The 26,710-nt window shown below is 42.3% G+C and overlaps 2 protein-coding genes across 5 annotated transcripts; one reads left to right on the top strand and one right to left on the bottom strand.

Annotated features, from left to right (window-relative positions):
• Nucleotides 1-2,374: 2,374 nt before the first annotated feature.
• On the bottom strand, nt 2,375-23,763 carry CDC25C (cell division cycle 25C). 3 transcript variants are annotated; one of them, XM_083429438.1, is made up of 17 exons: nt 23,676-23,763; nt 18,989-19,088; nt 17,294-17,505; nt 15,161-15,243; nt 14,296-14,329; nt 12,490-12,523; nt 12,245-12,334; nt 11,922-12,020; nt 11,010-11,138; nt 9,910-9,990; nt 8,412-8,567; nt 7,131-7,232; nt 5,255-5,317; nt 4,693-4,791; nt 4,340-4,473; nt 4,096-4,207; nt 2,375-2,799 (listed from the first exon to the last, which is right to left on the bottom strand). In XM_083429438.1, exons 1-17 carry the CDS (start codon nt 23,678-23,680, stop codon nt 2,659-2,661), a joined length of 1,674 nt encoding a protein of 557 aa, XP_083285564.1. In that variant the 5' UTR covers nt 23,681-23,763; the 3' UTR covers nt 2,375-2,658. The 3 variants fall into 3 exon arrangements, with proteins under 3 accessions (XP_083285564.1, XP_083285566.1, XP_083285565.1); XM_083429440.1 differs by lacking the exons at nt 18,989-19,088; nt 23,676-23,763 and adding an exon at nt 18,507-18,555; XM_083429439.1 differs by lacking the exons at nt 18,989-19,088; nt 23,676-23,763 and adding an exon at nt 18,282-18,410 and having other exon boundaries at nt 12,490-12,526.
• Nucleotides 18,800-26,655, top strand: LOC310672403 (oocyte-specific histone RNA stem-loop-binding protein 2-like). Of its 2 annotated transcripts, none has more exons than XM_083429574.1 (6): nt 18,800-19,032; nt 19,671-19,748; nt 22,548-22,637; nt 23,760-23,867; nt 24,121-25,215; nt 26,380-26,655. In XM_083429574.1, exons 1-5 carry the CDS (start codon nt 18,983-18,985, stop codon nt 24,281-24,283), a joined length of 489 nt encoding a protein of 162 aa, XP_083285700.1. In that variant the 5' UTR covers nt 18,800-18,982; the 3' UTR covers nt 24,284-25,215; nt 26,380-26,655. The 2 variants fall into 2 exon arrangements, with proteins under 2 accessions (XP_083285700.1, XP_083285701.1); XM_083429575.1 differs by lacking the exon at nt 18,800-19,032 and adding an exon at nt 19,062-19,176.
• The last annotated feature ends 55 nt before the right edge of the window (nt 26,656-26,710 follow it).

The following is a 26,710-nucleotide window of genomic DNA, read 5'->3' as shown; positions in this document are numbered from 1 at the left end:
CTCCACCCTGCATTGCTTTAAAAAGCCTTACCACCCCATGCCAACATTAATTCCTGCCTTTCACCGTTGCCAGTACTGCCTGAAGTAGGTTCCTTTGTCCTGATGTATGGCAGGGACCAGCCTTGCATATACCAAATTGGTGGAGAACCTTTCTGGTGGGCAGGCAACCCGCCTATCAATCACATGACATAATGACGACATCAAACACTTGACAGGGGGGTTGTCCCACCCACCCGTCAAATTCCCTTATGCAGTTTTCCACGGTGCCCAACAGCCAGCTGGCTGACGGGCATTTGGGATCCACAGTGCAGGGGCTGTTGCCCCAAGCTCAGTGTTTTGCAAAGTGCTGAGCATAGGGGCCAGCAAAGCATTAGGAGTTTTTCTGCGCTATCAATTTAATGAGCACCCAAAACATTCATTTGTGATTTGTATGCCTGCAGGGAGATGCTCCCAGATGTTGGAGGTGGTTTTTGCCCCTACAATAATGCACCAGTGATTATGTGAGCGTATGAGCGCCTTTTGAAGAGCTTATCCATATGTTTGTTAAGCTTATACGAGCACAAATTAGAAGACAGCACATAAGGTAATTATGTCTGCAGTGCCATCTGATTTGCGACTTCAATTTTGTGCTTGCTATTCATTTTGTTTCAGTTAGTTTCAAATCAGGTGAATGGGCTAGGACATTATAGATCCCATTAAATGCTAACTGCAGGACTAAAGGTACCAAGCGAAGGCCAAGTCAGAATATCCCTTTCTGCACCAATAACAGAAATAACTGTGGCAGCAAAACCAATAAAGAGCCGTGTGGCACCTTCAAAACAAACAGACTTATTGTAGCATAAGCTTCTTCTAGAATCCATCAGATGCTGTGGGACCCTAGCCCACCCACGGCTTATGCTATGATAAACCTGCTCACCTCTTAAGGTGTCACAAGGCCATTTGTTGGCTTTCTGCTACAGTTCTGTGCATCCCGACCCTTTACCAGTTTGCTTCCTGCTGTCATCATTTCATTCTGCCTAGAAGTTGCCACCCAGAGCTGACAGAAAGGATTTTCCCCCTCACTCAAATTTGGGCTTAAGCGTTGCAGTGGTGCCATCTGGTGGCACATCTCTTTTGTGGCAGGCAATTTTAAAAATCTGCAGTAGGGACCTTTCTCCCAAAGCCTTCAAATCAAGGAGATGCCACTGCTTCATTAGGTTGCTCTTTAAAATTCCACCAGACATTTAGGGAGCCCCCACCACACGCTTATGCTTTGAAGCTGCCTTAAACCCATTATCTTCATGTTGGCAATTGTCAGATATATTAAGAGTCTCATGCTCTACCAAATGAGCTAAGGGTTGTGGGTTTGAGCTACACACTGGGGAAAAGTTCCCTGCATTGCAGGGAGTTGGACTAGGTGACCCTTGCGGTCCCTTCCAACTCTGCAATTCTATGAGGGACGCGGGCGGCGCTGTGGCCTAAACCACTGAGCCACTTGGGCTTGCTGATCAGAAGATTGATGGTTAGAATCCCTGTGATGGGGTGAGCTCCCGTTGCTCTGTCCCAGCTTCTGCCAACCTAGCAGTTCGAAAGCACGCCTGTTTGAGTAGATAAATAGGTACCGCTGTGGCAGGAAGGTAAATGGCGTTTCTGTGTGCTCTGGCTTCTGTCACGGTGTTCCGTTGTGCCACATGACCCAGAAAGCTGACTGTGGACAAATGTCGGCTCGCTCGGCCTGAAAGTGAGATGAGCGCTGCAACGCTATAGCTGCCTTTGACTGGACTAGGGGTCCTTTACATTTATTTTATCTTCTTCCCTCAATGTCAGTAAATAATATTCTAAGCAAACATGCCTATACAGTATATTAAAATACAGGGTTATGGCCAAGTACTCAGATTAGACCCACTGAAATTAATAGACCTAGCCTAGTCATGTCTACCAATTTCAATGGGCTTTCTTTGAGAAGGACTAACACTGGAGACAACCGACACGCTTCATCTCCCAGGTTTGTGTGGATCAGTTGCAGCAGAGATGTGGTTCAAACTTAAAAGTTACAAAGAAACCCACCCACTCTTTGCATCCCTCTCAAACAACTTGCGTGCCTCTTATGTTTATATGCTATCCAGAGCAACATCGACAGCTTCACACGTTTTGTATCCATACCCTTTCAAAATGTGGCTCTTTTGGGAGGTGGGTATTATTGGGTTACTGCTTTTATTTTTATTTTATATACTGTGATCTTTTAATGTAAACTGCCCTGAGACCTCCTGGTATAGGGCGGTATATAAATTCAATAAATAAATCTAGGAGATATTAGTTATATTTCCCCAAAATTGTAATATATTGGCCACTACACTGCACAGGAAGAAATGCATATGCAAAGGAGTAACAGGTATTATGTTCCAGTACAGTTTATTCTTCCATTAAAACCAGACGCTTAAGTGCCAGTATCTCACACTGAGCTCCTTCCCAAATGAAAACTTGTGGAAAGACAAATGACGCTTCCCTAACATTTCTGAGCTCTCCTTATTGCAGCAACTGACATGCACTCCTAAGTGCTGGCTTCCTCACTTTCTGAGCCTCCGTGTGGCGCAGTCAATTATAGAGGCCTCAGGTTATCCCTTTGCCAGGTAAGAGGCCTCTTAGAACAGAATCCCTTCTCCAAGACTGCCTTTGTCCTCACGGCTTCATGAGACACGCAACTTGACCCCTCCACCTCCGCTCTCCTGCCCACGTCTTGCTTCTGGTGCGGAACTTGATCATCTCTGCCTTGAAGTCCTGGTGGCGCATGGGGCAGTAGCTCTGGGGCTCACACAGCTCCTAAGGGGAAGGGAGACGCAGCAGAATGCAAGGTCTGGAGCTTTTCTTTTAAAGCCAAAGACCCAGTGAATTCATCACAAACATATCAAGCTACAACTCAAGAAACCCCAAGCAGCGCGTTTCCAGCTCTTTGGCACATGGGAGGAGGAAAACTGAAGTCTTATGGACTTTTTCAGTTAAATGATGAGAAACCAAGAAAGGGTATGGATGGGACTCAAGCGGATTCTTATATGGTTTTCGTTCCCTTCCATATTCTCCTGCTTCTGTGTACAATTAGCTGCTCAACATTGTCCCCTAGAGGAAACTCATCCTTTCCCCATCTAATTTCTTATGTCACATCAAAGGATTTCAAGTTCTACATATTACACCTATGTCTCAGGCCTCCTTCAAGGAGCTTAAGTTGAGTCGACCGGGTTCTAGTTTAACATTCCTTCAGATCTAGTGCATTCCTGCCCCATGATTTAAATGTGTGCAATATAGATTTCCCTAAGCTGCTTTAAGCACAGAATTCCAGGATTCCTGCACATCACTCAGCAACAACAGTTTACCCACCTACATCCTCTGTGATGAGACCAGGCATAATCCTAATAGGGAGATTTTTTTTACCAACCTGCTGACCAGCATCTAGTAAGAGGAAGCCCTGACAGTCTGCCCACAACACAAACAATGAACTTCAACTGGTCCAAAATACTGCAGCTACATTGTCAATGGGGTTCTAGTCAACTGGAACATTACTCACCAGTTTTACACACTTTTCCACTGGCTTACCATATGCTTTCAGTTGTAATTCAAAGTGCTGGTTTATACCTATAGAGATCTATGTTTGGGTCAAGGAATCCAAAGGACTGACTGTGCCCATATTTGTTAAGCTTATTAAGGTGCTCTTCCTCTGGTGTTCCTCTTTCAGAGGTAGAAGAGTGGAGACAGGACCTTCACTGAGGTGGCACCACAACTGCGCAACACCCTCGCCAGGTTGTTAGTCTGGTGCATACGTTACCTAATTTTAGGTGCCTTGTTACAAGTGTTTCATTTGCCTGAGCTTTTAAAATGAGCAATAACTGATTCTTGATTGCTTCTTTCTATTTCAGCTGTTGGAATTCAATGTGCTGCAGTACAGAGACATTTTTTACTGATCTTTTTAGGATTTGTTTTTAGTTGTTGTTTTCTTGTCCCTCAAAACATGCACAAGAAGGTTGACAAGACATCATTTTTTCCATCATTTGCTAGGAGAACCCAAATCTTGGAATGAGATGATCCTGCATGGTAGGATTATGAAGTCAAAGTCCTGGCTGTTACCTTGTATTCTACGAAGAAGTCCTTATAGCCACCCTGAAGGACATACAGTTCAGGATAGTGCAGCGCAGGATATTCATTCATGGCCCTGTCCTCTTCCCTCAGATAGCGACACCTTCAAGTAACAGCAAGGCAGGAAGAGTAAGCAGACAGGCAAGACAAAAGCCACCTTATCAAGCAAAGGACCTCCAAAACCCCACCTCTTTATCCTGCTCCCAAGAGCTGCCTCACTGAGACCCACACTCACATCTTTGGGCCCCTCTCTGAGGAATATTCACAGTGGAAAACGAGGATGAGGCGCTTCTGAGGCATTGATGAGAGTAGAGGCTTCCTCAGGAAGGATTCAAATAGATCATCTTCCCTGGGGATATTCAGAGCCCCCTATAGTTAGAAATAGAAAACAAATTCTCAGAATGAGGTATAAGGCATCAACATCAGCTGGTCGTGGTTGCCTAGCATTGATATGTAGAAGCCCCACCTGGAGGTGTGGGGGATTTAACCGTGACGTTTTGCATATGCCTTGCCACTGAGCTAAGGCCATCCCATCATGCAGCCCACGAAACCAGTCACCGCCCTTAATTAAGCGCATGATTCTCTCACCTTGATATGTCCCCCATCATATTCATAGGGGTAGCGACAGTCAATAATGCAGAACTTCTCTATAAGGCTTTGGAACTGGCCTTGGAGCAGAGCAGCCATCTAAAAGAATAGCAGAAGAAGACCCAAGTTCAACTCGTCGCTATCTCTCAAGACTTACCTACATCACTGGGTGGTTGTCAGGATAAAATGCAGCTAGAAATGGGGGAAGAATCATCTCTACCACCACCTTGAGCTCCTGGGAGGGAAGATGGGCTAAAAATGAAGTGAACAAAACCACAAGCTCTACTATTTCTTCCCTGTCATTACATGGTTACCTATTATATCCTAAGGTGAAGGATAGCTCTAGCAGGTAACACTAAGGTAGACTGAGGTATAGCTGGGGTGCACAAAACACAAATCTGTATTGGGGTGGGAAGGACAGCTATAACCCCACCCCCAAGTACTTTCTGGGATTTTTATAGAACCAAGTGTGGGTCAAGGAGCCAAAATTCAGCTGATGTGGAGGAAACCAATGGGCCAAAGACACAGACGCACACAGATAACAGAAGAGGTGATTGCTCACGGTCTCTGAAGTGATGTATTTCAGGTCCTGATGCCTTCCTGCTACTGTTGGCAGTGAATACACCTAGAGACAATGCAGCCACATTCCACTTCAGGCCAAGCAATAGCTCCCAAACCCTCCAGATCTCCTAAGCCTCAGCAAGATAAATTCTAAAACCAAAGCTGTGATCCGCTGTGCACTTAATTGGAACCAAGCCCCAGTGAACTCCATAATCAGACCTACTTCTTAGAAAACATGCAGACATTGGGGCTGCAAGCACTGAATGTATCATCTGATTCCTGGTTCAAAAGCACTTCTTATGCTCTGAAAAGCAACATAACCACCTGATTGATCTTTATTTGCCAGGCTGCATTTTCTGCAAGATTACAAGGCAGCGTTGAGAGTTCTACAAGAAAAATTCTTTGTAGCCTGAAAACTCATACCCTGTTGGCAGAATTACACAAATTGGGGGGAAGTATACATTTTATTGGAATTGTCAGGGGCAGATTAACATGGGTGATGCCACAAAGGGATAACAACATAGGGAAGATGCCTGGAGTGTAGCCCTATACAACCTTGTAAAAAGCAGAACACAGCAGATTGTGAATGGAGATTATTTTTGTTCTTTTCATTTTCCAGTTGGTTTCTTGATTGTATGATTAATTGCATTTTATTCCACTTTTGCATTGGAGAAATGTACAGTACTGCTGTTTAACTCTTAAACACCAGAGCTATATTCAGCTTAGGTGCAAGTAACGTTCCAGCAACTAGTTAAAGATGTAATGAAGGACAGCTATTCTGGCAACACTGAGGGGTTGCAAATAGGCTTTTTGGGTAATATGCAAACACCTTTTCTGAGGAGTGATGTTGCACTCCTGTTTGTAAAATGAATCAGGATGATGCAGCAAGAGACAAATGGGATAACCCATTCAGAACTTTCAGCAGACAGTCCCCATATTCTAAACCTTCCCTGCAATAAGAATAAAAAGTGCCCCCCACCCCGTGACATATAATTCTTATTATTCAGAAAGAGAACTTCTATTCATGTGGAGGAAGCTTAAAAGGCCATTAACTGTTAATAACTCATTATCGAATTGCCCCCCCCCCCATAAAAATCAAATTGCCCCACGTTGGGAACCACGTCCTTAGAGTCTCCAGATTGTGAAAAAAATCTTATCTGATTCTGTGCTACAACAATTGGTAAAACAAGACTTGAGGGAATGAACAGCACGGTGGCATCTAGGCCACATTGTACTATAACATTCATTTCTCATTAATTAGTACAGAACAGTTTAACATGAAGAACTGTTTCTCCCACCCTTTTAAAGACAGCTGCTGAAGTTTTGATGGGATTGTAGGAACTGAAAGGCATTTTGATACATGGGCAGGGCAACCCATATGTCAGTCATGTGGCATCAGTTATGCCATGTGACTTACAGGTAGATTCGCCCACCCCATCTATCAAAGTTGGTGCACAGGGTGGGGCCACCAGGGCCGCAAAAGTTCCCAACCCTTGAACTACCCCAATACAATTCTCACGCATATGTGTACCAATCTGGTTAAGATCTTCTTGACTCATGTAGGGAGCTGCTTATAGAAATGCATTATTAGTTGGAACCCCATCCAAAACATGCAAGTGGTCTTATAGCTAGGTCACAAAATCAGGTGTGTGTGTGTGTTTGTGTGGTATATCAATATACACCCCAAGTCCACTTGTAACTCTGTGCCTGCCCTGCTTTGCCCCAAAAAGAGGATGAACTATCAACAGGCAGTTTAAATATGTAGAAAGCTTGCATCTCCCAGCACCGGTCAACAATCAAGGTAAGAAATTCAGCATCATTGGAGAGTGAAAGACAAAAGCCAGCCTGCCTGCCCCACAAAGGTTGAAGAAACCTACACAGGAGAAATCTCCAATTAGCTGCCTGAAGCTGTGGTCTTGATCCAGTGCTCTGACAATCTCCATGTCAGAAAGGGAGGCTGCCTTCTTCAAATGCATTACCTATATAAACAAAGCAGGCAGTCATCAGCAACATGTAAGCAACATGTAAGCCCAGCTACCTACTTGCTAGTTTCTCTCTGTTCACACAAGTGTGATAGTAGAAATTACATGCTACTGCAAGATAGAGTGATGGCCTCCAATTTGGATGACTTTAAAAAGGGTTTTGGAGAAATTAATGGCTATCAATGGCTTCTAGGGCTCCGTCTAGGCATCCTTTCTACTGTGCATGCACCATGGTTTGTGCTATGGTTTGATGCTATCAGGACAATTGTATGCAATCAAACTTTCAATACCATTCGCGCAAGCAAAAGTTCTGCTGCTACTGCCTTGGCTGCAATCAGTGCACATCCTCAAGTTTCCAGCTAAAACCCCATAACTTTTTACACTACAAATGTTACGGTTCATCTTTTCACTCTTGCTGTTAATGTACTATCGCACAAAAGTGCCCTCTGGCAATGTGCCAAAATGCATCTGCTCCTTTGTGACGTAGCCACTCTCCTATCCCTCCTGTTAACGCCCAAAATTGGCATTCCTGTGGGTGTTTTCTTTTTAATGGAAATGAGCAAACGTTTAGCACAGCAATCACAGCCCGAATATAAAAACTGAAAAGGTGTTGAAATGAAAGTGTAGTGGCATGGCGTCATGGCATGACTAATTTGCACAGCTGGGAATTACGGGTAGCCGGAACACGAACAATGGAACGGGCAGAGTTGAAGTGTGGATGCAATGACGCAGGTGTGTTGGGGAAGCATCGCAAAACAACTGAGAAAACAGGGTGATGTTTGGATGGCTCAGTACAAATCCATTTCAAATGCACTATGAATCAGAAACATTTTGCTGCATACATCCGCAACTAAACAGCAGTCTGATGGGCCCCTAAGTTATGATGGCTATATGCTGCCTCAAGGAACAAAGAAATAACTGGTTGCTGGGGAAAGCAAGTGGGAAAGTGTTGCAACACCCAGGTCCTGTGTGTGACACCCTGCCTCCCTGGCATCTGGTGGACCACTGCAAGAGGAGAATGCTGGACTAGATGGGCTTATTATCTGCATCATCAGGTACGCTCTCATGACAGCAGCTATGCCCCGATAGCTACCTGTTGATACAGCACATAGGACTGCCATTCTGCTGTCACTACTTAGACCCAGGAACTCATACTTGAACCAAGCAGGATCTTACCCCATCTGGCTCCTCTTGGGTTGGGCTGTGCTTCTGTTTCACCTTGATGGGTGCTTTGTCTTCATCTTGGCTCTTTGCTGCCTTCTTCAGCACGGGGCTGTTCAGTTTCTCTGGCAGTGATGGGGATCGGAAGAGTCGAGTCTTGTTCATAGAGACCTGCTCAGAGTGGCACATAGGCAGCGATGAAAGTTGGGGAGCAGTGGGGAACTCCCTTGCTTCATTGACAAAGTTTCAGGGCTCCTACAAAAAAGGCTGATGGTGAGCAGCACCAGCCTCATCATCAGGATTTTAATTTTTGGTAATTACTGGAAAGATCAGGGATGGGGAGCTGAAAGAGCAGATTCTTATTTCCCCTATTCCCACCCCTGGGCCCAAATTTGACAAGTAGGAATCCACCTGATGCCACAATGATGTCAGGCGATACAACATTCTAAAGCACAAAGGTCAGCTGTTTGGGGCGACTTCAAAGCACCTATCTTTTTACCTGTGCACACCTGGTGCCATTATTGTCAGTTTGCATTTCTTAGTACAGAAAGCATTGATCTGATGTGTAGAGATCTTTCCTGTTCTGCTTAGTTCAAGAGGGTTCTGGAAGGTTTCTTCTCTGTGTGAGAGAAGGTTCTTGTTTGGGTTATTCCTTCTGAGAAGCTGAGTACAGCTGGTTTAAACTGGTTCTATTAACTTTCTGTCAAGGTCATGCTGACTATAATAGTCAGGCCAGAAGGAGCCTGGTTTCACTTACTTTCTATCTCTTTGTTCTGGTGTGGTGTTATGTTCTGTATATAGTGTTAAGTTTAGTCTTATTACCATATTTTTCCATGTATAACACACCCCTGTGTATAAGACAAATTAGCCAAGTCACACCTGTTTTGGGGGACTCAAAATTAAGAAAATGGGGAAGATAGCCCCCGTGTATAAGACTACCCCCCTTTTAACATTTTTTAGTAAAAAAAACTAGTCTTGTACATTGAAAAATATGGTGTAAGTTATTATTAAGTTTACGTTAAGTCTGCTGCAACTGGATTTCTGATGAACTGTGTCAATCCTGAATGTATTGGATTTCTGACCATTATGCTCATTTTCCTTCAGTAGCAGTAAAGCTCTGCTGGATGAAGTACAATTGCCTCTGGTCTATTTTGGGGGACTCTGCAACGTGTTTAAGTCTTTCCTTCACACACATGACAATTATGACATCAAGTGGTTGGCAGATAGGTGTGACTTGGCTAATTTGGCCTGGCAGGCCTGATTAAGCATGCAAGCTAGAGGTTCCCCATCTCTAACTTCATCTGAAGGAACATCACAGCTTGGAGAGGAGGGCTAAACCTCTGCTCCCTATGCGCTGTATCCTGAATTACCTATTCAGCCTAAGATTAAATGTTAAGAAATTGTTTAATAAACCCTGATGCAGTTTCTAATTACATTTTCAGGGTTCCCTCTAATCTGAATCTTACCTGCCATAGGCAACCAAGGAAGGCTAGGTTTGCTATATGCTACTTGCCTCACTGACACTGATGTCCTGAGTAAGAAGTGGTCCCGAGAGCAAAATCGCCATGCTGGAGAGATGCCCAGAAAGTGGCTTCTAAGAGAAACATAAAAGAAGAATGCAGAACCCATGCAGTATTTCACAGTATGAAGACAGAAGAACTTAAAACTGTTTCCTCTGCCCATAGGAAGAAACAACATGACCCTCCCCATAATTCAACTGATATAGTGTTTTTGTACAGAAGAAAAGCAGCTTATTAGTACTACAGATGCCCAAAAGCTTTACATACAAGCTTGTCACAGGGAGGAATAAATGCATATGGTGGTTCAGCTTTGGGGACAGATGACCGACCAATAATAGTAGATGGAATAAGGGAACCTTGAGTTTTAGGGGTGGACAATGAGTGTAATTTTGGTATGATAGAACAAAAATGAGACAAATAATCAGAACCTATTTTTGACAACCTTGCCTAGAACTCCCATTAAGCATAATGTATGAAACCACTGTGTGATGTCCATATAAAAACTACTGCACATGGATCAAATATCCCTGTTGAGATCTCACAAGGAACTTTCGCATTTCATCATTTTCCTACTCTTAACCATTTACTGCAGACGGTTGGATGACTCTTGCGGAAATGACAATGGATGGAAAATAAACTGAATTGCATCTAGGTTTTCAGAAGTCACGATGCTGAAATCAAGACTAGATCATCTTTAGGGTAGCAGGTGAAATACAGAAGCTGCTCAGCACAGCTATGGCAACAGTGTGAAAAAATTCAGTGCCCATTGTGAACGCTTTACTATTACAGGTGTTGGGACACTTAAACATATACTTTTGAGCAAAATACCTACAAGTCTTCTACTGCTTCATGATGTTTCAGTGCAATAATACACAAGTCCATGATTTAGCCATTACCAAACCACACTTCTCAAAAGGCTCTAAGCTCTCTCTCTCCAACCACATTGGCAGCTTTGTAGTAGGAACAGATCCAAGACCACTGTGTTCTGGCAGCCCTGAGAATCATAACTGGTAAGATCTACTTTTCCATCTTCTAAGATTTCTTGCTTTTCACAAATGCCAATAATGGAGTGAACATATCACATTTGTCTCACCTCAGTCTCTTCCTGTTCAGGGCAGAGTTCTGGAAAGCCACCCAAGGACTCTGGCATTCCTGGTGGTGTCACTGCAGAAATTGGGCTGCCAAGATCTTTCATCTCATACTCCTCTAGATCACCTGCTTCCTGTCAAGAGAAGAAGCTCACAGCTGGCACCTATTGCTTCTCTGGCATGATATATATGTGTGTATCTATATATCTTTCCCCTAGAACTTTTACATATCTGTGGTTGGGTAATTTGGCTTTTATATTAGTTTTCTGTACTAGGAAATATTTGATTGTCCTTAACTGTTGAGATGAAAACACTTGTTCTGTTGGTATGCCTTTTTGTCTCGATACTTGAATATTCCTGTAAGTGCCAGTGCTATTTGTTAGTTTTGGCAATTCAAAATGTAACCATATATATAATTGCACATAAACTGATTCCCTTGGTGAGCCACACCTCCCTTGTAAGAAGGGACAAACGGTGCACCCCCACAATGATAGCTGGCACCTAAAAATGACCAGCATATGGAGGCCAGCATCCATCACCATTACATGCCTTGCTGCTGGGAGATTAATTCTGAGCTCCCTAACCAAATGCTTTATCCCCATTCATGTCCAATGGAGAAGTTCCCTGCATCATGAAACTTGAAAGACTGGCCTGAGCTGGACATTTAAGTGGAGTACTCTGTTAGACAAATGCTCCCAAGGAACAATGATTTTTGTAGAGGTGAAAAAATATGTAGACCTGCAATGCATGGATTCCCATGTATCAGTGTAGAAGAAACTGAAAACATAAATCAAATTATGGTGTTGGCATACTGATAAGTGGTAGGTCTGACTACTACTTAATATCTATACCCACACATAGCTGAAAAGGTCCAAACCTAGTTCTATTTGAACAGCAAGTAAGCAGTATTAACTTACCAGCATAGTAGCATAGGTCTGCTGTGCATCTCGTGGTTTTTTCCAGAACAGCAGGGATTTGGGCATTCTCAACCCTGGGCGCTTAAAAGGGCTACCCTCCTGGAAGGAGAGAAAGAAAGGAGGTGGCTTTTAGAGTTGAGAACTCTCTGGAATCAAGAACTTGGGGAAGTTTCAGGGAAGTTCAGCTAAGTATTATCACCATGAAGTGAAAAGAAGGGCCTAGCTTTGGTAAGCAAAGACTTCTGCCTGCCTGAAAATCTGGCCTGCAGCTTACTAATATGGCTGGAAACCCCAGCTTGCTGCAAAAATAAATAAATACTCACATTCTCTTTGTTCATGGAAGGACTGCTGATCACCCTGCTAATGTGTCGGAAGCAGCTCGGAGTGTCCGGTGTGCTACACAGTACCCGGGACTGGAAGACCATGCAGAGAAACACATTTTCAGTAAATTAATGTTGGTTGTGAATCTTAGAACTGGGGCCCCAAGACCTCTGACTCACAGTTCTCTGGCAGCAGAATATTACAAAGAGGTGAATGAATTCCACCTCACCAGACAGGAAACACTCACCTGGAGCAATTGTGAACACTGCCTCCCTGAAAGTCTGCTGGGAGAAAGAAACAACTAGTTAGAAAGCCGCCGCATTGAAAAAGAGTGGTCAATCTGTCAATCCCAATCTGCCTTGCATACACTTCCTAGAAGTCCACTAGGGTGGTAACACTTGTCCAGCAGGAGGAGATTTCAGCCAATTTTTCAGTCTGAAGAATTGAGGCAAGGTCTCCTGGCCTTCCTGGAAATCACTTTAGAGTTCACCTCCTGGTTTATTCCAGGACAGTTCCATATTTTATAAACTTATGTTCATGCTACCCACTCACTTTTCATATTTCCAACATCTGGGGTCAACTTCCAGATGACACACAAAACTAAACCCCAACGTTCTCTTTATTCTCAAAATAAACTAACCTAGCAAAGACCAAATCTTAAGAACGCTGGTGTACAAAAGAAAAAGCAGTGTAAGTCCTTTGTACAGCCATTTTGCTTATGAATCCTGATGGGCAAAAGATCATCAGTTGGACCAGCATCTTATAGATTCAGCACCCTCAGCTCAGGGACAGGGACTTACCGATGTGGGTGCATGAAAATTAAGCAATGGACCAACCACTCTCCACCTGCATTTGGGTTAGAATTTTCCAACACAGAGAGACAGACATTCAGAGGGTAAGGCACCCTTTCCCTCTACTGATAAAAACCCACATTCTAATCATGTAAATGAATCCGGCTACAGTAGTTCATCTATACTGTGAATAAATCCATCTAAGGCTGAAAAGGTCTGGCTTGTATTTCACTACAGTTTGGGTCAAACTATTGATATGAATGTTTGGGACTGCAAATATCAAGAGCTTTGGCAACTCAATTTGCCTGGTAGACCCAGATAGTGAAACAGGCACATCTGCTCTACCTGTGTCCACCAGGCATGAAAGTTACGTCATATGCAACTAAACCATGCAAATTAGTAGCAAGCTGTTCCCCAGTTTACAAGGCATTTCCAATGCATCTTCTTTAGCAATGAACAAATAAGTTGTCTTAAGGAAAATGAGAAGAAAGGAATCTAGGGCTTGCCAGACTGTTTGGTATAAAAGCAAAAAAAAGAAAGAAAGAAAGAAAGAAAGAACAAAAGCACAAAAGCCTCCGCAAGCATCTCTACAGTTTTCTAAATATACTTTGGCAAACCCTAGAAAAAGACAATAGTGGTAAGCTATAAAACATACTAGGGACGTCTAAACCACTGAGCCTAGGGCTTGCCGATCGGAAGGTCGGTGGTTCGAATCCCCGTGATGGGGTGAGCTCCCGTTGCTTGGTCCCTGCTCCTGCCAACCTAGCAGTTCAAAAGCACATCAAAGTGCAAGTAGATAAATAGGTACCACTCAGGCAGGAAGGTAACGGCATTTCCGTGAGCTGCTCTGGTTTCGTCATAAGCGGCTTAGTCATGCTGGCCACATGCCCTGGAAAAACTGTCTGCAGACAAACGTCGGCTCCCTCGGCCAGTAAAGCGAGATGAGTGCCGCAACCCCAGAGACGTTCGTGACTGGACTTAACTGTCAGGGGTCCTTTACCTTTTTATAAAACGCACTTGCTGCCAAAGAACCCAAATATGTCTGTGCTTTGCTCAAGTTCACAGATTTCTAGCACTCAGGGCTCAAAAAAGTAAACCACCTAATTGGGAAAGAATCTTCCCTCTCTCCTCCTGTCATTCTCGGCTTTATCCCCCATTATTCTCAGCTTTGAAAGCAGATCAACATTTTAAACACAAATGTGGGGGGGGGGGGGGGGGGAGCTAATACTAATATGCTATAAGAATGTGATGGCATAACTTACAGCTTATTCTGGAGTCCCATTGAACCCTTCTGACCTGTAAAAGAATAAAGAAAAATCAGCAGAAGACCAGAAAAGATTGAGGCTTGAAATGTAAGTGACAAGATAGAAGCCAGAAGTTGTTCTTCTGTAAAAATGGCTTAACCACTGGTTCCCAAACTTTCCCCCCGTGGACCACTTGAAAATTGTCAAAGGTCTTGCCAGACCACTTAATTTATTTTTCTTCTTTTTGTAGCAATTCTAACAGCTGTGCTAGATGCTGACTTTTAATTGCATTTTTAATTGCTTATTTTATTTAGTGTATTGTATTTTATTGTATTACAATTTGCATTCCATATAATTAAAATCGGAATACAATAAAATACAACATAAGAAATAAAAGAAGCAATGAAAATGCAACTAAAAACCAATATTAATATTTATTGCAATCATGCCACAGACCGCCCAAATGAAGCTTGTGAACCACTGGTGGACAACAGACCAGTTTGGGACCCCTGCCCTAGACTAACCAGAAAACAAATCACAAAAGTCTACTGAAAGTACACAATGAGGGGTGCGGCTTGGGAAGAGAGCTTTCCCAGGGTTCTAATAGAATGCCAGTGGGAGAGTCCAGGGCACTTGTTTCCACAAGTTGCCTGGCATGTTAACATGCAATCAAATTATCTGAGGGGGCTTGGTTTACTGACAATTTTATGCTGCATTTCTTATGGTTATTTTATTTTAGTGAGCCAGAGAATGTTGTCATTGGGCAGACAATATAAATGCCCTAGCACATTAGCCATTTGAACAGAGCTACAGGAATAAAGACAAGCAGCAGCATGCAGAGAATTGTGCTGCTGGCAACAACTATTACCAGTTTCCAATGCACCTGGGGACTGGCTGAAGTTGAAGGCAGTTTCCTCTTCCCCATTGCTGAGATTGGACAGATCTAGGCAGCGTCTTGGTGTATCCCTGCATGAACAAAGTAACAGGAATGTTTGGGAGAAACACACACATCTTACACAAATTAATGCAGGACATAAAAGACTGAATTTCTGATTGAAATATAAAGTTTGTGAGTGTTTCCTGGTCTGTGTGCTTCTCTTCTAAGACGGTAATCACAATTAGTAGACAAATTGCATTCAGCTGCCATTTCATCAGCTTCTACTATACATAATCAGGGGATGACAACCACCTTAGAATGCTGCACCAGAGAAATAATTACTAAGGACTTAAGTCAGATTAGCATTTAGATTAAGTGAGATGCATTTAAGACTCACTGACTACCTTAAGCCCCATTTGCCAACTTCCAACAGGAGCTTAACCATGTCTACTCAAAAGTAAGTCCTATTGAACTCATTGAGGCTTAATTCCAGGTAACTGGGTTAAGTCTGCAGCTGCAGTCTGGCTCCAGCACTACATCACTGCCATAGGGACACCATGTAGAGAGCACTTAAGTTGTTTTTACTATGATCTGCTTTAGAATTAGCTGCTGTGTTTTGATTAATTGTAACTGCTGTTGTTTTCTTTAAGTGACCATCACCTGATTTTATATACTATTGCTTTGAGATGAATATTTTGGGTGGTATTCAATGCACTCATTCTGTCACCACAAGGACTCAATGAAACTTCCTTTCCTCATATGACTCCTAAATATAGTCCAGGTCCCCCACCCAAACCTCCAAAGCAAATTTGGGGATGGTGTGGGGCACACACAAAGAAGGAGGGGGGGGGTTCTGTTGCACTAACAGAATAAGTGCATTGGATGAATTTTCTCCACATTGCCGGGGTGTGTCATTGCCACCATTTGTACTTTTCATGTACAGAGCAAAATAGCATGTTTCAATGCAAATAATATTTTATAAATAATGAAAGAAAATTTCTGACTAATTAGCACAAGCCAGATTTAATTATGGAAGGGAAAAAAATCACAATGTATGCTATTCAGCACTAAATACAAACTAGGTCAAATGCAATATGGTTATGCTGCCAGTTCTCAATACAGTGGTACCTCGGGTTACATACGCTTCAGGTTACAGACTCCACTAACCCAGAAATAGTACCTCGGGTTAAGAACTTTGCTTCAGGATGAGAACAGAAATCGTGCTCTGGCGGCATGGCAGCAGTGGGAGGCCCCATTAGCTAAAGTGGTGCTTCAGGTTAAGACCAGTTTCAGGTTAAGAACGGACCTTCGGAATGAATTAAGTATTTAACCCGAGGTACCACTGTAATTATTTCACCAGTATCCATGAAAACGACAGTCACCCAAAGTACTAGAGATGAAAATTGACATTTGTTTTTATGCCTTTACCACAGCTTTCAAATAATCATAGTTGTTTGGGCTGTAGCCTATTTACCTGTTATTTCCCTAACAAATGACATACTTGCCAGGGCCATTAAATTTCCAGCAGTTCAACTGATTTAGCCCTCTCCTTTTCAAATCCCAGTCTTACAATAATAAACGTAGGTCCCGCTATACAAAAATTCACTTATGTTCATGTTAATACTCAAACCTTACTGTACATACTGCAAATTCAGATTTCCAAACAGTCAGACCAGTGTGTAGTACTGTAAAGAAATAAAGCCTTAAACAAGCCTTGTGTTTTGCTGGTCCCCACTTGCCATTTTGTCAGAAACAAAATGGGAGAAGAGATTGGACAAAGCGTTTTTCCTTCCTTGTTTGTCTTTTGCAAGGTTTCAGAGTTTTTTGTCATTTAGGATTCAAAATTCTGTGGTTGGGAACACATTTTCCCATAGGAATTAGTGGAAATTGTTGACTCATTGTGCAAACACTCACTTAAAGAATGATTTCCTGTGACAGCATTGTGTTTGGATAGCGATAGTGTGTAAGTTATATGTGCATGCATACTTGGCAGAGATAGTCATCTGAAAAATTAATCACACATTTGAAACTACCTAACTTGAACCATATTGTATCCACTCATTATGCTGCTAAATTAAGGAAATTGGGAAAATGCAATGTTTTCTACCTCATTTCTCTATTCTGAAAAGAGAAACTTACCCGGTTAATGTGCTAAAGGTCCTGAAACCCTGAGTTAGGCTAGAGATTGGGGTAAGAGGTGCCTCTGGAGTAAAGGGTAGTGAGAACTCAGCATCCTGGAACATAATCATCCTGCATCTGGATCGGAACCCAAGACACAAATGAGAAGAATCAGCCTCTAAGGGGGGAAAGTTCTCAGACATGGTTTGACACAGAATCCACTGAGCAGCTGCCTGTGGAGAACAACAATTACTATTTATACTGTATCCTGCTTTTTATTATAACTAGACTATTTTACAGCATAAACACAAAAACTGCAATATAAACAGTACAGTTATCACTGAAATTATTAAAATAACATACATAAAACTAACTTGACAGCAGTGAGGTTCAAAAGAACCACTCAAAGCTGATAGCGATAAGATTAAAATAAAATACATAGTAAGCCTACAATTTATGCACATTTAACTTGTGTGCATTCAGCTTTATGCATTTGGCAATTTAAAAAAACTGGATGTATGTATATTTCCAAAATATAAGAAACAAATAAAATAAAACCTACATACAGCAACAGTGTTTTGTGTTGTGTAGGCTCCTATGATGTAAGTAATGGGCTCTGCCTGCTAGCCTGCTCCCTAAAATATCACTGGCTTGCTATTATTTCATGTTATAGCAAGTTTCTAGAGATTAGATTATGAGTCTTTGTAAATTGTGTTTCTAAAGGAACTTTTGTTATTGCCAAATGCCAATGTGTTTGCATTATTAAGTTTGTTATGAATAAAAATTCATTTTAAGTTAGAGCTTAATAATTTCACTGTTAATATACTTCTTAATTGTATTTCAGTTGAACAAGTACGTTGATAAAATACATACAGTATTTTGTTATGTGCAAATGGCTTTAGATACCTATTAGGTCCATAAATTACCATAATAGCATATATTCAACACAAAAAACAGCGACAATTTGCTGTTGACAAAGGACAGCTGGACATAAAAATGGCCCCATTACCTTCGGTAGCTTAGGGCCTTATCACACCTAAATCCGGCTCTGCTCTCCTCCAGACTCCCTTGACCCCATACTGCAAACATACAGTACAAGGGCAGCCAGAACCTGCAGTCCCGGGCAGAGAGAGCCTCGACTGCTCCCCACCAAGGGAATCTCTCCGTCCCCTCGAGGACCGCCACTCCGAGCAGAGCTCATCCCACCGCCCCGCTCCAGTTCCCCTAAACCCACCTGCCTCCCATTGACGCACCGCTCGCCCAGCCCTTCCCTCGCCAGGCTGAAAAGCGGACAGCCGTCTGGGAACTTAAACCTGCCGCCCGAGCAGCCGGCCAATCCCAAACGCCGTCTTCTTCGTCAACCAACCACCGAAGAGCGGAGGAAGAGGAGCCCTAGCTACGGCTTGAACTGCTTTTCAATTGGTCAACGTAGCCACGGGCGTCAAAGAGGCCCCGGAGCACCTATTGGGAGAGCGTAGTGGTGGTAGGCGGGGCTTTGCTTACCACGCTTGTTATTGTTCCGCAGCGGCTTTCCGCCTTCCTTTGTGCTTTTCGTGCAGCCAATCGCTCAAGGAGGGCCCGCCCCCACTACCACGCGATAGGTCAGGAGTGTGCTGCAAGCCCTGCCCATCGGAGCTACTGGAGGGAGATTTAAATCCCGGGAAGATTCTGCTCTGCACCTGACAGACACGCTGCTGTTCCATTTGAGTCATGCACTTTGGGAGTGCTGTGGGTGATGGGTGGGCTCCCGTGAGCGACAGGTGCTTGTTCCTGGATTTCTGGAGTGGGTGGAATGCGAAGCTCAGTATTCTTCCTCCTGAAATGTAAAGAGAAGGAAACTGCTGTTTGCTGGCTGCTTCGTTCTGTTCTGTTTCTTTCCACCCGAGTATTGGTTTCCAAAGCTGGTAGGAAGAGCGCTGCAGAGCCACGGAATAAATGAATGGTTTCCTTAAAAAATATTGTTCTAAATTTAGCTGACCAGTCACTAAAAAAAACTAGGCTCGGCACCATGTCAATTTGTCTCCCGCCCCCCATTTCCCGGGCTCAGTTTTATTTGTGTTGGGACTAACTGTAACAGCTCTGATCCTCCTATTTTCTGAACTCGTATGGAAAGGCTAAATGCGGATAACTAAAAACCTCTTATGCAAACGTGTTATGTTTTGCTTTGCTCGGCAAATGTGGCTTCATGCTGCAGGGGTTTTGCTGTTTGCGTGTTATGAATGAGATGAGAACTGATAAGAGCGTAAGTGCCTGGAAACAGTTTTCAGTCCACTCTCGTTAGCTAGAATATCCGTATAGGCTAAGATCTGTTGCTCCCCTCTGGGAGGTCTTTGGGATTGGTAATAGTCTCGTCTGTTGAATATTTATAACAAATTACTGTCTTTTAATCTGCCCTCAGTTCTCTGTACTATGGGTCATTGGTTTTCAATCATGGGGCACTTGCTGCTGGGATGTCGCCTGTGTATCAAAGAAACAGGTAGGTAACAATTCAGTGGGGGATGGGATGAAGTAAGATATACCTTATTAGCAGCAATGAAGAAACTTTTTCCAAATAATGAGTCAATTCATTAGTTACGTGGATTATGATTCACAAATAATAATAATAATAATAATAATAATAATATTTTTTTATTTATACCCCACCCTCCCCAGCCAAGGCCGGGCTCAGAGCGGCTTACAAGCAATAATAAAAACAAGATGAATGATTACAACTTAAAAACAAAAATAAAATACAACATTAAAATAATGGAACATTAAAATATTTAAATGTAGCCTCATCGCAGGAGGAGAAGGAAAAGAAAAAAGAAAGAGGGAGGGAGGGAATCAAATCGGCTCCAAGCCAAAGGCCAGGCAGAACAACTCTGTCTTACAGGCCCTGCGGAGAGAAATCAGATCCTGCAGGGCCCTGGTCTCATGAGGCAGAGCATTCCACCAGGCCAGAGCCAGTGGTGAGAAGGCCCTGGCTCTGGTTGAAGCTAATCTAACTTCCTTAGGGCCTGGGACCACTAGGGTGTTGTTATTTATGGACAAAGGAAATCAGTTGAGAATTCTGGTGTAAAGAAGGCACCAGTTTGTGATACAAATCAGTAACAAATGTCTTTGAAGAGGGTTAATTGTTTGATCTCAGCCAATGTCTGATGCTGTAGAATGGAGCTTGAGAGCAGGATGAATGTAATATTGAAGGGAATGAACCAGAAACCTTTTTCAGCCTCTAGTGGTCATATTAAAGTATTTAAATACAAATGAAACAAAGATAAAAGCAGCAGATACTGACTGCATTTGCTTAAGCATTTAAGATTTGTTTAAATTAAATCAGTTAAAATGCCTCAATTTTTTAAAATTTTGCCTGGTGCTCCAAAAGATAAGTGTTGGTCTCTGGCAAGGAATGTGAGGGACCATTGGGGACCACATTCCCTTGAATGAGTGTCACTATGAGAAGCATAAGATACTTAAGAATAAAATAGTTAATGTTTTCCAAGGCATTAAAAACTGTCCAAGACTTTTGTGTTATGCCTTATTATTTTTATTTTCTTTTGTCATTCATGGTCATGGGTTTACTTATTACAATAGTGAACAGGTTCCTTCTGGGGGCAATTAATGACTGCTGAGCTGGAAATAAACACAGTAAGGAGACTATATAGCACATGAACTAGGGTATGAAGCTGGCAGCAACTTGCACCTCCTCTAATTATGGACAGCCAGTCACTGTCTTTTGAACTAGTTTATTTTATAGGGTTACTGTTGTGATTTTTTAAAGTGTATGTGTGAAGAAAACTGAGAAATGCACCTTGATTCCCATGAGGAAAGGTGGGATAGCTGTCATAAAAAAGGTAAAGGGACCCCTGACCATTAGGTCCAGTCGCGGACGACTCTGGGGTTGCAGCGCTCATCTCGCTTTATTGGCCGAGGGAGCCGGCGTACAGCTTCCGTGTCATGTGGCCAGCATGACTAAGCCGCTGAAATGTGAGGGAATGTGTGGTCTCAAGGTATAAATGAATCCATATTATTAATAAAACATTTCCCTTCTCTCCCCATTCAAGGCCACAATGTTGCATAGAACAAGCATTCCCAAACTGTGGTCCACAGGTAGTCTGTGAGCCTCTTTCAGGTGGTATGTCTGTAAAAATATGATTAAAAGTTACACAGCATCTAGCACAGTGCACTGCAATTCCTACAACAGGCAGAAAAATAATTAAGTGGTCTTCCAAGAACCTCAGTAATTTTCAAGTGGTCTTGGTGGTGAGTTTGGGAACCACTAGCATAAAAGATGTTGTAATAATATGTAGCACCTGGATTCCTCAGGCTGGCAGGCAGTGTTTGGTGGTTTAGGGAATGTATAACGCTAATATTGCATGATTCAGGTAGCTGCACACAAAACTTGAGGTTTAGTTATGCATGCTGTGGGGAGAGTAGCCAAGAGATTGCTCAGGCACTTGGAAAATGATAAAATTAATGGGAAGGTTAAGGAGAAACAAAACAGAGCATATTGAATTGAGCATTGGTTTAGGTATTTTTAGTTTGGCATGAAGAATGTCAGACATAGCATGGGTGGTATCAGGCGATTATTGCAGGCTAGCATGTTGTACATGGAATGTGACACAAAATGGAACAATAAAAATGTTAACTTTCCTTCACCTCTAACTTAATGTCCCACATTATGAATCTGCACATTTAAAGCCCATGCTGTCCAGCTTTTAACTCGCACAACATTAAGATTGATTTCAACGTTTATGGGCTTTCTCCATAGTGTGTGGTTCTGATTTTGAACTGGGTCTGAAAGTTGTATAGCTGCCTTGCTATTGAGTTTCAACCATTATTTCCTGGAGACAGAAAGCTTTTGCAGAAACCATTTATTAAGGGGATCCTGATGCGTCGGCTCCATTTCCAAGAAATAAATGCCATTTGTACATTGAGACATCCTGTTATGCAGCTCTTAGTTGAAAAAGTGTACCCTTTAGGCTGCTTCTGTGGCTTCAGATGGCAGTAACTACTTAAAGGTACACTTTACTTTACTAAATAAAAGATCCTACTGACTTTCAGAGGCATGTTTTAACCTGTGAATACCTTTCAGTAGTGACCATGGTAGATTGGGTGTTGTGGGATCTTGCCATAGTTGGCTCTAGCCTATTTTTCATGCTCTGTAATCAAAACAGATGATAAACAGTGAAGTCATATTTGAAGGAGACCCACTTAAGTGAATAGATTTAAGTAACTTTCAGTGGGCTACTCCGAGTATGACTACCATTGGATATCGTCTCTCGTTTTCTTGGAACAGGCCTTCATCCCATGTCTTTCCTGTTGAAATGGTGAGTGTGTGTGTAGGCACAAGCCCAGAAAGGACAGCAGAATCCAGACCAGAATCCAGGTAAGTTTTAGTAGGACTGTAGCTATAGGTTTTTTAGGATGTTTTAAGTGCTTTTATTTGGGGGGGGGTGGCTTTTATGTCATAAACACACTTACTACAAACTTAAGCCTATATGTGCATCCATTGATAGTTTACATGTTGTTCACATTCTATTTTTTTCACCTTTGTATCCTGATTTCTTTGACTTTTAGAAGACATCTGAAAGCAGCCCTGTTTAGGGAAGTTTTTAATGTTTGAACTTTTATTGTGTTTTTAATGCTCTGTTAGGAGCTGCCCAGAGTGGCTGGGAAAACCCAGCCAGATGCACAGGGTATAAATAATAAATTATTATTTTAATTATTTTATTATTATCATTATTATTTATTTTATTTCCTAGTTCATATTGATTTCATATTAACATATATACATCTCTGTTCCCCTAACCATCTAATAATTTTGACCTTATCTCATATTCTTTGTAATACAGTGGTACCTCTGGTTATATATGCTTCAGGTTACACACTTGGCTAACCTAGAAATAGTGCTTCAGGTTAAGAACATTGCTTCAGGATAAGAACAGAAATTGGGCTCTGGCGGCGCGGTGGGTGGCAGCAGGAGGCCCCATTAGCTAAAGTGGTGCTTCAGGTTAAGAACAGTTTCAGGTTAAGAACAAACCTCCGGAACAAATTAAGTGCTTAACCCGAGGTACCACTGTAATTCTGCTTTATAAAGCTTCCACTTTCCCTACGATGTGCACTCATTTAGAACCAATTTTCCCTATATTGAGCTGCCATTGAGAAACAAGACCCACGAACCTCTTGTGATAAATAATTTCAAAATGTCATCTGGGACCTCTCTCTGTCAATCTCTGTGCCACTTTCTCACAGGCACTTTTCTTTATCTTTTCTTACTAATCAGTAGCATCCCATATAGTTAGCTTATTTGCTGCTGCTAATTTTTCAGTTTAAATAAAAACACAAAATTTGCTTCGATTCCTCAAAAAATGTTTATTTGGATATGCTGGAAATATGGCATTCTTAACTACATCAACTCATTCACCTCATGTGTTCTAATATTGTTTATTACTGATGAAGAATTTGCATTGTTTCTGTTGTCTCTTTAGCATTACATCTCTTCTCTCAGCAGGTCTGGCGTGGAGACAGATGTAGCTGTCTTGCAAAGGAGGCAGAAGCAGATAGACTATGGGAAAAACACCATTGGTTACCAGTGCTTTATCCAGCAGGTGCCCAAGTGAGCAAAGCTAGTTGTTCATCTACCAAGTCTTTATCTTCACATAGCAGGAGCTTGGAGTCCACAGCTTTCCTTTCCAAATGGTGGCTGGCAGCTGTTCTCTAAACCTACTTCAAGGGACTGGCATTTGAGACATTCACTTTGGCATCTGCTCCTGATGAACCATTGGGAAAGGTTACCACTTTTTGGGGGGCTGGGGGCTTAATGTGGTCTTAAACGGTAGCACCTAACAAGTGTTCATGCTTTGTTCTAGGGCTGCTCGGCAGCCAGGTGTTCACCCAAGAACTCCAAATAAATATAAGAAGTACAGTCGCCGCTCCTGGGACATGCAGATCAAACTGTGGCGACGGGCACTCCATGGCTGGGACCCGCCTGGACTTCAGTTCGCAGGAACTGGACAGGGAAGTATTTGCTAGTTTCTCTTAGCTATTCCTGGATAATCTGGGGGAAGTTGCTTTTGGAGATGAAATATGGACATGTGTGTCCCGTTTTCCCCGCCCAAATCTTTTGCTCTAGAGAACTTGCTAATGGAATTCATTCTTTGACATACTCCTGTTGAACCTTGGTTCCATATTAGAAAGTAACTACCTTTTCATTGTGGAGCATTCACTGCCATCAGCCCCGTGACCCATTTATAAAGCAATCTTAACACACTCTTCAGGAATTGCGGGCCTAGTCTATGTAGGCTCTCTCCCTGGTATTCCTTATCACCATGGAGACAGGGTTAATTGTCAACACAGCTCTTGTGCTCCTTGCTGAGAGCAAATGGCTCTTGGGCTTATCAAAGTCTGGGAGTATTTTTGTACACTGTTGTGTGAATGCCTATGTGGTGGTGGTCACATGTGCATTGATAAGAGGGAGAAATACTGCTGTGGTATACAAGTGAGAAAGATGTAGCCAACTTTATATTTTAGTGGATTTCAATCATTGCCTATATTTTGGCAGTTGGTGATCTCCCCAGAAGTGTATGTGGCAAAGAGGAATTTAGTCATTTGAATTCAATTACCATCAGTGATGAAAAGAGAAGCCATACACTTCTCTTTCAGTATGGTTTTCATGGGGCGGGGGAGATTTCACCCTTGGCATCCAGGGCAACGTGGGACTTCTAGGTCTTTAAATGTTGCTTCTTATCAACCATGGTTCAAGTTCGAGAATTGTACACAGGTTCCTTATGCCTGGTCTGGGATCTAAAGACATCTAATGCTATCTGTTGCCTGGTTCAGTGTGAATGAAATTCTGTTTGCTTGCAAGGCAGGAGCTGGTGGGTCCTCTGCCTGCTCTTTCAAATGACTGGCTTGTTGCCCAAGGGACCCTGGAAAAACTTTGTAAAGAAGTCTTGCATGGGCAGGTATTTAACATTATTCAGTTGTGCTCCTTATAGCTTTATTTTGCCATAGTTAAAAGCAGTGCTTTTCCCCCTGGGAGTACGCAGGGGTACGCATATCCCTAATCATTTTGTGAATCTAAGTTTGGCCTCACTGAGGGGCAGTATTTCAATATGAGTAGGAAAATGAGAGTACCCCTAAACATTTTTAAAGAAAAAAAGCACTGGTTAAAAGAACAAAATATTTTGACTTGTATTACAAAAATCATTTATAGGCTTTGGGGGAAAGCATAATTTCCTTAAACTACAAGTTCTCTATCACACTTCTGTACAAAATCTTCACTACCGTTGAAAACCCTTTGGGAACGAGATATTATTGGTGACTCTATAGAGAAGATCTCTTGGAATAAAGTATTGGACATGTTCTCCTATCGCCCCTCTGCTAGAGTTCACTAAAAGACCCTCAAATTAACTTACTGGTGGTGCATGTATTCTTCACTACTAATAAATGCAACTTGGCCAGCTACCTGCTGCAGCACCTGTGGCCAGCCTCCTTTTTCCACATATGATAGATAGGCTCCTTTGTGTCCTCCTTTTGGGAACTGGTCTTTCACAACCAAACAACAAATAGCTATTGCACCTGATAGCCTTATAACCGATGGCTTACCTGTTTAAAGAACTTACTATACAGCTTATGACAGCAGCTAAAACCTGGAGGACATTGAACATGGACTTGTATGAAATGTGACTGGCACAGCTGTGGAAATTAGCCCTAATGGACAAGTTAACTAACAGAATGAGAGAACACAGGACTAACAAGAAAAAAGACACTTTTAAGAGAAAACGGTTTGGCTTTATTTCATGCACTCTCAAGGAAGGATGGATTAGACCACATGACCATTTATGGACTGATACACTTATATGAAGTTATAGTTAAGGTGGAATTTACGTTTCTTCTTCCTATCCAATATGTGCAACTGTTCTGTTTTACTGATAAAATACAAATAAACTTGGTGTGTTGTTTTTTTAAAAAGGAACATAAACTGTAGAGTTCTAACTGTTCATGTGTGATTCAATGACAGGTGGGGTGGGGTGGGGAAAATAACCTTTAAAGGGGGGGAAAGGTTTGTTACTATGAAATCTCATTTTATTAGACTACTCATTTAACACTGTCTCTTCTGGTTTTAGTTTGCTGGTTTGCCATCTTCTGACCACTCTTCTGCTTTGCTGTGTCATGATGATAACTTTATGGAAGATACAGAAGATCATCCATACTGCTACTGGGTGTGAATCATATCTTCTGGAAACCCAAAGCACCTAATGCCCTAGAAGAGGCAGCATCTTTAAAATGAAATAATAAGTGGAGAGTGGGAACCTGAGCTATCTTCAAGCTTTTTTCCACTGTGGCCAACTCTTGCTTCCCTGGATTGCTGCAATATTTTGTAATACATTAATCTATTTCCATTCTTGAGTAATTTGCTCTATGCAGTTTTCACACAGAGAGCACTTGTTCCTGCCT

Source organism: Podarcis tiliguerta (genome assembly GCF_965153285.1).
Source record: "Podarcis tiliguerta genome assembly, chromosome: 2".
Classification (NCBI taxonomy): domain Eukaryota; kingdom Metazoa; phylum Chordata; class Lepidosauria; order Squamata; family Lacertidae; genus Podarcis; species Podarcis tiliguerta.
The sequence above is the reverse complement of the archived record's forward strand: the minus strand, read 5'-3'. Positions and strand labels throughout refer to the sequence as shown.

What these genes read in the sequence shown, in the direction of transcription:
- LOC310672403 (XM_083429574.1), top strand. Translation starts at nt 18,983, where the DNA reads ATGCACTTTGGGAGTGCTGTGGGTGATGGGTGGGCTCCCGTGAGCGAC. An exon ending in GAATCCAGACCAGAATCCAG is followed by an intron (nt 22,638 to 23,759) that starts GTAAGTTTTAGT and finishes CTCTTCTCTCAG; the next exon opens with CAGGTCTGGCGTGGAGACAG. An exon ending in TTTATCCAGCAGGTGCCCAA is followed by an intron (nt 23,868 to 24,120) that starts GTGAGCAAAGCT and finishes GCTTTGTTCTAG; the next exon opens with GGCTGCTCGGCAGCCAGGTG.
- CDC25C (XM_083429438.1), bottom strand. An exon ending in CTTCCATGAACAAAGAGAAT is followed by an intron (nt 12,021 to 12,244) that starts GTGAGTATTTAT and finishes CTCTCCTTCCAG; the next exon opens with GAGGGTAGCCCTTTTAAGCG. An exon ending in TCAGAGAGGGGCCCAAAGAT is followed by an intron (nt 4,208 to 4,339) that starts GTGAGTGTGGGT and finishes TGTTACTTGAAG; the next exon opens with GTGTCGCTATCTGAGGGAAG.